At 43.1% G+C, this 11,914-nt stretch overlaps 1 protein-coding gene across 1 annotated transcript; it reads left to right on the forward strand.

Annotated features, from left to right (window-relative positions):
* Window positions 1–11,093: 11,093 nt before the first annotated feature.
* On the forward strand, window positions 11,094–11,543 carry LOC127339636 (uncharacterized). Its single transcript, XM_051365459.1, has 2 exons — window positions 11,094–11,219; window positions 11,340–11,543. The coding sequence occupies exons 1-2, from the start codon at window positions 11,094–11,096 to the stop codon at window positions 11,541–11,543; spliced, it is 330 nt and encodes a 109-aa protein (XP_051221419.1).
* The last annotated feature ends 371 nt before the right edge of the window (window positions 11,544–11,914 follow it).

Here is an 11,914-nt window from a genome sequence, read left to right on the forward strand (position 1 = left end):
TCTGCGCAAGGCAGGCTCCGCCCGCTCCAGAACGCTCCCAAGCCACGCTGAGGAGCCTTACAACTACACAACTTAGCAGCTAGAGTACACCGCAAGACCACATCAAAGGAGGGTACCCACCTAGCGGGAGCAGAAATGAAGGACACACAATACCATAACGAAGCGCCTTGGAGGGGGGCGCAGATACCGTCAGATATGTCACCCATACCAACAATGCTACACCTACGGACGATTTTCTACGGAATGAGACTTACGGACTGACGTGGCCAGAAGGTAGGTAGGTTGCGTTCCTGAAATCAAGGAAGGTGAAATCATGTGAACCAACCATGTGCATGCACATCATCCCGTAAATCCATTCCGTAGAAAATCATCCGTAAGTGTAGCATTATTGCACCCATACCATATGTCACCTATGTAATGTCCTCTCAATTCAAATTTTGGATATCTGTTCTTTTTTACCTGCTTGAGGTTGCGAGAAAGTTTCAAATTTTGGTTCTGGTAAGTAATTATTCACGCCCTATAAATGATAGTACCAGTATAAGCGCTATCTGAAGTGAACAGAAGCAGTAGATTAAGGCTCCACCAACCGCCACACGTGCGTTAATTTGATCGATCTGCAAAGTGCAGACCACCCCAATCAAAATTTATCTTTCTCTCTCTCATTTCAGGCCTTGACTCGATCTATGCATGTCTACGGTGTGAGCAACTGCTACTACTAACGACCTCGTTGCGTACGTGTGGGATTAGACCATGTCGTATACTAAATGCTAAAACTCCAATGATGTTTCAGTTCATCATTAGTTCTTATTCCCGGAATGGCTGGGCTATACAAATAGCCAAGGACGACTGACTATATCTGCATTATTCCAACAACTATAGACCGATCGGTTCCAAAACTGTTGTTCAAAATCTGCAGAGTAGACGAGGGACTTCAGAATCAGCTTTTTTTTTTGGAATGGATGTAGTACAACTTTCCATGTCAAACTGACGTCCTACAGCGTCAGTATTGTGGTTGAAGTTTGATCAGCAAATAATGTAGTGCCGTGGAACTCGCTGTCAAACTTGTCACTATGTTAGAAAATTGGCCGGAGCGATAACTTTTTCAGTAGCCGCCACATCCCGATTTGTACACTCCGGGACGGGATAAAAGGTTTAGCAAAGAATGGCTTACTCTGTATCAGCTTTCAAACGTATATGTATCTAGGCCTGCTGTCATGCCATAATCCTGAGTTCCTGACGACGGAATGATGCCTACTCTATTCAACCAAAGCTCAGTATGTTGTCTGCCATACCTATCCCAAACAGTTTTATGCTTTCGCCAAGATGGTCTGGGCAACTACCAATTCCGAGCTGCACACCCTGCTCCCCTCCCCGGCTGCCCCGCTCTCCGACTGGTGGTGGCCGGAGGCAGTCCAGCAGCTGCCCGTGGGCCAGCGTAAGATGGCGAACTCCCTCATATTCCTCGTTATCCGGAGCCTATGGCTTGAGCGCAACGCTCGCATCTTCGACAACATCGAAACCAGCCCTCATGAGCTTGGTCGCCGGATTAGAGAGGAGTGGCATCTGTGGCTTTATAGTCGTGGTTTAGGTAGACCCCAAGGGGAGGAGTAGTCTTTGTTTGGGCGGGTGGTGTGGCCGGCTCCATCTGTGGATACCTGGTGCAAGTTTCTTTCTCTGTAATGGACGAGCTTAATACAAAACACGCAGATCTCCTGCGCGTACTCGAAAAAAGAAGTTGTATGCTTTCCCTTCGAAGTAATAACTTCCAGGTTGGGGATGTCAATTGTAGAGGGTTCGAGGAAAACGATACCCGGTTCAGGGGCTCGGTTCGTGTTAAGAATGGGCAGGAATAACCCCCGTCGTTGTTATATAGGGAGTCCATATAAGTTGGTATATTATATCATACCTGTACGGATACGTGTTTACATCTAACAGATCCCTTAATCTTTTGCGAAAGGTTGAGATTACACCTAAACTCAGCTAATAACTTTACAGGTAAAACTTTTGTAAATTCATCAGCAACTTGATCTTTGTTGGAGATAAACTTGACGTCCAATAGCTTATTGGCAACACGCTCGAATGATAGTCAATTTTGACGTGCTTGTTGCGGGCATGAAGCACATAAGTGGCCGCAAGATTATCACACCATAAATATGGTTTGTACTTGAGAGTAATTCCATGGTTTGTACTTGATCGAGAGTAATTGCATGGTTTGTACATTGCTATCAACATGAACATCGCCTCTTACTGAAAGAAAATTACGTCTTTATGAGACACAAAAACGTCAAACCAAGGGTCTGATCCCTGTTGAGCAGGGTTGTCACTGCCCACGCATAAGTTTAGATTTTATTTCGCTGAAATAGTCGATTCAGACATACGAGTGGCAGATCATAGTAACCTGACCGAGTCCTCATTGGTACAACTATAAAACATGATGGCTGCTGCATCCACGTCTTCATCAATCCGTTCAGCAGATCAACAGGTTCATCTGATTTTGCTACACGCTTTCGAGTGTGTGTGTCCATGCTCAACAGCTCAAGCCAAACATGGCCCGAACCTGTACAGTACTAGTAACTGAAAAGAAAACTGCAGAGAAGCTTAGAATGACTGATCACTGCACAGTTTTTCTTTTCTGACGACAATTTCTCAACAGCTCAGATGATGGTACCCATTTTAGCAGCATATAGACCGGACAGAAGTATTAATCGGTTGTGGTTGATTGCAGATGCTAGCTAGCATAAATAATTAACTTCGTCGTCCTGACGTGATGAGCAGAGCAAGCCGTTACTGGTGGTTGCAAGCAAGATCATCGATCAGCGGCAATTACACGGAGCGAGTGGTGTGGAGCAGAAGACGCAAGGAGGAGATGCTGTTGCAACAGCAGTTTCGTTCGCTTGCAGAAAAGCATCCCCAGCAAAGGCGTGTGATCGATGTCGTCCATGGACGATGTCGTCCAACGAAATCCCCGGAACCACGCCGAGAGAAAGAGATGGGGGAAAATGACCCGTCTTGTTTGCAACAAGAGAAGCTGGACGCCGTCAGGCTTATCTTTGCAGTCTATGCTTCACCGATGGCGTTCCTAGTGCACAGGTTTAGTCAACTGAGCGAGCCTTCCATTTTGTTGTCTCTCGCCGTCGCCGGCCGTTGGGTGGGGGCGAGGCATCACGGACAGTGTGATGGACAGCAACATATGCGGCACGAATCGACATGAATTTACTTCTCCTAATCTGGCACTTCTTAATACTCGCTACGACATATTTGTTTTTTTTTTTTTGAGAAACACACTATATATACAGATGCTCACAAACGCGCGCATACATTCACACAGAACGTATCTTGAAATTGACGAATTCAGTATAGACGTCTCACTGTCGACGAGAACGTCCCACTGAAAGAATATTTCGACTAATTTATGAGACACATATATCAAATCTGGAATTTGAACTCTGGTGGGTTCGCGGTACAACCACCCTCCTAACCACCCAATCCCTCGCTACGACTTATTGGCACAAATCGTCATGAATTTACTTCTCCAAATCTGGAACAAATCGACACGAGTTTTTCTTATAAACTGGATTAATTCTATTATATCTATACGAACTGCAAGAATGCAATGCCATCGGCTTCCTGAAATAATTAGGATCGCGTAAAGGAAATAAGTTGTTGATAATTGAGTAAACATATACTACCTTCGGGTCCCTTTTAATGGACGCACAGCCAGCTCAATACATACATGTAGGTAGTAGGGTGTCCCCGTCGATTAAAACAGTTTGGAGGGAGTAGAACCACAACGATTAAAACAGAATGCTTATAATAAAGGCCATATATATGTATCATTCTGATACATAGGCTAGGGTTTTGTCCCCACTTTCGAAAAAAAAATTATTTTCAGAATGCCACAACTTCTAGTTCTACAGTATTTGTGAAATTGTGGTTTTTTTTTCGAGAGTACATCAAATGCGTATCATATTTTTATAGAAGGTAGATGTTTGAGTACAAGAACGGTACCACTCGCTGCGAGCAACGATCGTAAGCCAACTCCACACCGGTTAATCCGAAAATAGCCACCACAGACGAAGCAAACACAACACAAGAGACTTTGTCCTAAGCTAAGAACCAAAGCCGCATCTCGACCACAATTAGACACATCCGAAGAATAAGAACTCAAGAGAACCTTCCTTGTCAACGCACAATCAAAAGAAGATCAATGACAGAACTTGGTCGGTCCCGAGGAGGTTGTCTTGGATAGCCATGACGTGCATAGCACCCTTGAAGATCCGCTTTGGACAACGACGAGCACCGGATGAAAGCAACTGAGGAACTTAGTGTTGTGCTTCAAGCACGATGATCCCAACAGAGTTACGGTGTCGAAGACGCCGCCATCATGTTGATCCACTCCTGAAGACATCCATTACCTTCGAGCAAGTTAGGGAGATGTCGGCGCTCCTCGGCGATGCCTTCAAGGAGGAGAACGACACCCGCGGGCTCCGCGCTGCCGGCCCGCCCGAGTTGGGCAGGACTTTCGTCTGTATCGCCGCACACATCTTCCAACCTCCTGGAAAAGTGGCATACCGTTCGTGAAGCCTCGCACCGCCGCTGCCGCATCACCTTGTTGATGAATTTGCAAAGTCGTAGTACCTCGACGCACCACATGGTTAGGAGCCACGGTCCATCATCCTCCTCCAACCCGGATGGGGATCTGCCACCGACCACCTCAAAGCAGGACCCTCCACAACAATGTCACCCACTCCGGGAAACCTCCATGCTATGCAAGGGCCTAAAGCGAAAGCCCTATCGGGCCCGTGGTAGCCCAGATCGAGCCTACTCTTCGCCTCCTTCTCCCATACCGGTAGGCAGCGGAATAGCGTGCGCGCCCGTCGCGCAGAGATGGCCGGCCGCTGCTCGCAAGGATGCTTCCTGGCCAAGCCTTGTCGCCGCCGCCTCGTCGATTTGGGCCCTTGCCGTCGCGTCCCGCTCTCGCTGCCGAAGTACTACCGTCGCTGTCGGCCTCTTCTACTCCCCGACGAGCTCCGCCACACCACCGCCGCCCCGCCATGCTCCAGCGGACACCGCCAAGGTCGCGCCGCCGAACCTGCATTCCACGGCTGCTTCCCCTGTGAGGCACTGCCTCCGTGCGAAGGAGGGCCTGCCGAGCGCGCCGCCGTTGCCCCCGCCTTCGGCAGCCGAGCACAACCGCCGCCATCGGCGCCGGCAGCGGCCGGAAAGACCAGATCGCGTCGCCGCTTTTGTTAGGGTTTTGGGAGCCCCCAGAGCATCCTCATGCGAGGCGGCCCGAGGGGGAAAATGAAATTATGGTTTTCACTAGAAGTTGTGGTGTTCTAGAACAATACCCAATAGTTATGGTTTTCTGTCCCCCCTTCCACCTCTCAATCACTAAATTTGAATAAATAAGTTAGCTCACGAAAGTGTATGAGACCATGACCGTCAAAATGGGGCTAAAATTTAGAAAAAGGGAAACACCGAAGCAAAAAAAATCTTATTCTTGATAATCAGTTAGCCCTTCGGTACCTTAAACAGTCCCATCACGTTTTCATATCTTGCTATGCTAGCTAAAATAACATGTTATCTTATTGAGGAACCAACAGGCACTAACTCGTTAATAACTTAGAATTGGCCGGAGTCCATCAACTCATAAATTGACTTCGTTAGAATATAATCAACCCCCTATTACTACTTATGCATATTCTAAACAATAGGGCCCGTGGCCCGTTCTGCGAAACCCCATTTTTGGCTTATATGTGTAGATGTACCTATTGCTGGAAAAATATATTTTAAAATTCCAAAATTCTAAAAAAATATTGTGATGCACTTCCACACATTCTATACCTGCATACAGAGTGTCGAGAAAAAATATTATTTTTATGGCTTGTGCAAATAATAGTAATTTCTGGTGCTCCAAAAACGTTTTTCACGAGACATTTAAGTATTTTTTACATAGGCCACACAAAATGTTTTTTCTTGCAAAAGCTAACATAGGATGTCTGGATGCACACCGAGGAATTTTATTCAAAAAGTACATCATTTTAAAATAGATTTAAAATTTATTTTTCTAATAGGTATATCTACATGATGAGCCAAAACGACGCGTCCCTTGTTCTACCGATAAGTTAGCATATAATTATGTTCTCACAGTCCTTTTGTCAATGCAAATTAGGTCGGAATCAAATCTCAATCCTATATTACTATTTTATCCCGATGCATTCATCTTACTATACATCTAGATTGATTAGTGATCTTGCAGCAGTCCCATTGTCACGAGCCATAACGGAATAAAAGCGACATGTATACACGTCGGCAGACATTTTACAGTGAGATATGCCAAACTTCTTGTTGACACATGGGTGGCCATAGCTCAATCCTTTTTTATACGTTTATTACTTGCTTTAACTAAAGTATGTACGTCATGTCAGAGTTATAAAAATTTAAGCGGCAGAGTAGCCATTTCTCGAGTCAAGAATTGCTGCGTTTTGTTTTATTGATCTTCTATTCTGGCACGGTTGGCTAGTGCCTAGTACTTGCTTGCTCAAGCCTGTAAATCAACTAGAAGATAACCTATGGGAACATATTTACCTTTTCATTTGGAGAAATGCGGTGGAGAAACCCCTTATAGCAATGTTGTTTAAAAAAAATAAGAATTCAAATCTGAGTCCATGAGAACTTGAACTTATGTGGATAGGTTATACATCCACTCACTACTTAGAAGATAGATACATCTACGACATGGATATGTGCTGCCAGACTCCCAGTCAATCGTTGCCGTCGGATGAAAAATGAATGGCCAAATAATATGTTGGCTTGAACATTTTGTGATTTAACCTTGAGCTCAAGCCGAACACACCGTTGTTCATGTCATGATATTTTGATACCCTCACAAGGCAGAACAAGACACATCCTAGAGCGGGTCATCACGAGAACACCACGTACGAGGGAGACATGGACGTCACTCATTAAGCTGGAGTACAAGACAAGTCAATATTATTTTCCCCAGAATCCTCACAATATCATTGTAACCCAACCATATGGATTTTAGACATATATCCTCATATGTAGCTGACTCGAATTGTTGTAACCATAATCTTTGGTTGTGTATATAAGACGAGGAGGGCCCCTATCGAGTCATGTCATATTCATTCATACTCGAACAACCCATGGTATGTGATGGTATTATTGCATCTTTTCTTACCGTTCTTCCAGTTTGTTAATTGCATTGTATGCATTTGGATGATTTGATCTTTGATCACCATCAACTTCATTTTTAAGTGTGTTCCTTTGGCCTTATAAAATCTCTAAAAGTAAATCATGCAAGCATAATTAAATGGGGCTGCATCCAATAGACGTGATCATGCTGAGATGGCTATACCCCTAGTTATAGTTATCACATGCATGGATATTCACGATATCATGCATCATACTCCCTCTCTCATAGTTTATTAGGTCGCAAATTTGATCAAGTTACTATTAGTTATATGTTATAAAAATTATATCATTAGAAAGTTTAGATGTTCTATTTTCTAATGATTTAATTTTTGCATTATATAATTTAAATTATATAGGTCAAATTAACAACCTAGGGATACGGGGAAGACTAGTAATCTGAGACGCGGAGGGACTACTAGATATGATTAACTATCTAGGTTCCATCACTACAATTGATACAATCATGGTAAAAGCGGCGCGGTTATATAGTATTGCAGTCCAACCACGTGGACTCTAAAGATAGAAGTATGGAATGGAGTTGATAGCATTTCTAATCGATCGATGTCTAAAAGGCCCAAGGTTTGCAGCTAGGTAGTAGTAATATGAGAAATTAGAGAACAAAAAATCATCATGAACATATGAACAATTGATAAATTATAACAATTATCTATGTTCTCGGTTAAGAAGATTAATTATGTAAATCAACAAAAGCTTCCTTCGTTGACTAATGGAGGTCATATATATTATATTGGACATCAACACAATCCTTGAGAAGAGACTTTGGTTATATATCTCCAATACACTATATTTCTTCAACAAAAAACAGTCATCCATTAAAATGTTACATTTCATAATAGATCTAGTCTTATCAACTTCACGTAATTGGTTGGTTAAATATCATAGTTTGTCTGCTTTAATTAAATCCTAAATGACTTAGCTTCGCAATCAGATCGAGTAAGTAGCATGCAGACCCACCATAGTAGTTAATTACTACAAATCGTGTGAGCATGCATGTGTTAATGCAAATCATGAGCATGCTGTTTAAGTTTCTTCCCATCAATCATAGTGGGTGTATATAAGATGACACGGAGTCATATGAATATTACTACGTATATATAAAAGTTGTGAAAGACAAAAGATAGACTCGGTAAAATCAGCTTAGAAGATAAACAATTATATTGCAACCAAATTGCCATTATGAGAACAACATAATTGATAGGTAGGAGGTTGGATGTATCGGCATGGCATCATCTCACCTGCATTTTTTTCTTAGAAGATGAAACCACGGCTTTGACATATTGTTGTCTCACTTAGGCAAAATATTATTCTGCGTGTGGTGATGTCCATAGCTGAGGTTCGGCATGGAGGCAGTTGTATATATGTCAATCTTATTGAGTCCAACAAATCTAGACCAAAGATTCTCGCTCCAGAACTCCGAGCTTCAAACCACAAATTAACCTGATGATCTGCTAAGCCCTACAATAAAATTTGGATGACAGTGGGTATATTTTTTTGTGTGAAACAGGAGAATGAACCTAGGCTGGTATTCTGGCTTTGCGACCCAGAACTATCAAGTTGTCTCTGATTCCATGTACATAAGTTGAAACGGAATATATGGCCGCGCCATCAAATCTACTGAAATAAAAAAAGGGACACTCCTTAGACATTTTGATAATCCCTCTAATCCATATTAATTGATTCTAATTTAAATGTATCAAGATATATTTTAGTTCTAGATACTTCCATATTAATGATAACTAATAAAATTTGGATGACAGTGGGAGTATTATTTTGAGATATATAGCTAGCTAGCTTTACACATCACTGGCCCCACCTTAGTATTATATTTCTGTCAAACTCAGACAACCAACTCATGACGCTATGCACTTAAAGTAAACTAGCTAGAGCTCCTTTTTGCCGTTAACTAGCTAATCAGCCTTGTTTAACTTGTAGCATCACGAGACAAAATGCAAAGTAGCAATCACGTTAACTAACTGATTAATAAATTAATTAGATATGCACTCTATGTACTAGCGCGCGATTGATCCTTTGATGAAAAGTGTACACAAGATACTTAACCCTAATTAACAATTAGGGTTATGCCAAACTTTCCCTTGACATCTGGTCCACGTCGCACTCATGGATACGTCGACCTTTTTTTCCCCTAAGAGTGACCAGATTCCCTAATCGTAGTATAGTTATTTCTTTATCCTTGTACACATAGTTGCAGGTTTTATAATGTTGGAGCCTTTTCAAGGTCAACAATTGCTGCCGAAGATTATGTTAGTCCCTGATTGATCGATCTCCAATGCCCGGCTTCAGCACCTTTTAACTTAGTTAGGTTATATACTTTGTCTGGATTAAACAAAAGTGAACCAGCGGATTATTCGCTTGTGAGGCCAGCATATAATATGTAAGTTCGTTCTTAGACATTTAATTACTTGAGTGTGGCATATACGGATGCGCTTTGCTAACTTCACTATGATTGTACTTGTTTGCGTCTCCCGTTCCTAACTGCCATGATTGTATATAATTTCATTCTCCAAATTCTTAACTTTCCAAGTGCTGTGCCAGTCCTAGTGAGAAAGAAATGTTCATTCTGTCGACATGAGTGATGTTTGCTCTACCTCTTGGGCCTTTAGATTATACTTTTTAATAAGTACTTTATATTTTGCGCTCTTTCACTTTTTTGCGAAACACCATTGTTCAAAAAATCAGTCGAGATACCGATTTATCGGGCGATTTCTCGTGAATCGGGTGGTAACCGATAAGATTTTGGCATATCGGTTGATTTATCGCCGGCGCCGATATTGCTGCCGATTTTCAATGTGATAGCCGATATTTCGCCTGATTTTAGCTGAAATTCGGTCTAGAAGTCGATATTTTCGTCCTTTTTTCGAACAATTTTCATATTTATTGTTTGAAATGCAAGGGATCAAGGTAGTACTTCTGTTAAATGCTCCAATATTATTTTTACATAGCATATTATAGAATATTTAGTGCCAAAAATTAGAATTTACAAGAAAAAAAGGTGATAAATGGCCGAACGATAAAAATAATTAATCGGCCGATAAACGATTAATCTCCATTTTGGGATTGACCGATAAGTTAACGATTTGTTGAACATTGCGAAACACAGTAAAGATGTTTAGAAAAAACGTTCACACATATCCCTATAAGCACACGCATGCATGCACACACACAGAGTTAAGATTAACGGAGTCTCCAAAAACACCTCACTATCGAAAGGAACATCACTACTAAAAAGTATTTAGTTTTTATTACAATGTTATGGCGCAACGGGCGGGTCGGAGTAGACGCGCTGGCACGCCTCCCCGACGGAAGCAACTAACTAACTAGAATGTACACGTTCTCTTGCTCGCTCCTAGTCATATTGAGAAGTAACATGGAGTAGCACTAGTAGAAAATTGGGCTTCCGTCTAGGCCATTTGTCCCGGCCCAGTCTGGAGCCGGGATAAATAGGCCGACCACGTCACCCCAAAATCACCGAGAAGCTACGGGGCCTTTTGTCGCGGTTCTTTAGGGCCTTTTGTACCGGTTAGAGGCTCCCACCGGAAAAAAAGGGTCTGAGGCCTTTCAAGACATACTGGCAGCCCTTATGTCCCGGCTGGAGACACGGGCCGGGACATAAGGTCCGACGGTTCGTTCCCGCGTGGAAATCGATCGTCTCCATTACTGCACAAGGAAACAGAGAGAAGCAGAAATGATCACCGGCCGGAATTTGCATCGCCGCCTGCGCCATGACTGACGCCTTTCACCTCCCTCTCCCCTATATATATGCCTTGTTCTTCCTCAGATCTCCACAGCCACCAAAACTGCACCATTAGCCCCGGCCAGCCCTCATGGAACCCGAAATGGTCAAGCTCGCGCGTGCCCTCGACTTCCCTCGATCTGAAATATACTACTATGTCATGGAGAAGATGAATTTCAAGATCACGTACACCCTCTGTGCGAAGAGGGTGGAGAGGTGGATCCGCGCCGTTAGAAGGAATTTCCTCCACGACGCGGGGAAATAAAGGTTAGTTTTCCATGGCTTAAAATTTAGAGTATCATGCATAAAGCATCTAAAATTCCAATGAAATTTTTTTCTGTGTTTGAAGGTCGTGGGCTTGGACTACGAGTTCACCAACCCTCGCAAGGGTAACCAACGCGCCTCCGTCCTGCAACTCTCCGTCGCGCAACACACTCTGGTCTTCCATATTGTGCATGCCGATGAAGTACCACAAATGCTCATCGATTTCCTTACGGACAAGAACATCAAATTCTGTGGCGCGGCAATCAACAATGATGTGGATATGTTGTAGACCCACGGAATTAGTATTCCATGTACGATCAACCTCCAGCGGATCCTCCAGAACCCGTCCCAAGAAAGCAGACTCCGAGTTTGATTGATTTTGCAAATCATTATGTTGCGACGGATCTCGAGCAGAAGAAGTTTAATTATAAGAAGAACAAGCCGCCGAAGACTGCCAAGGAATTAGAAGAAAAGACACTAATTTTTGGATGGGGCGATTTTCCTTGAGCCACAAGCAACTGCAGTATGCCGCTCTCGACGCTCGCCTCAGCTTCGAGCTGGGTAGGAGACATTTCCGGGAACTTGGCTACAATAGCCATATGGATCACTCGGACTTAATATTTATGAGTAGATGCATGGTGGTGTGGTCTGTGGTATCGT

Source organism: Lolium perenne, chromosome 3, assembly GCF_019359855.2.
Source record: "Lolium perenne isolate Kyuss_39 chromosome 3, Kyuss_2.0, whole genome shotgun sequence".
NCBI lineage: Eukaryota > Viridiplantae > Streptophyta > Magnoliopsida > Poales > Poaceae > Lolium > Lolium perenne.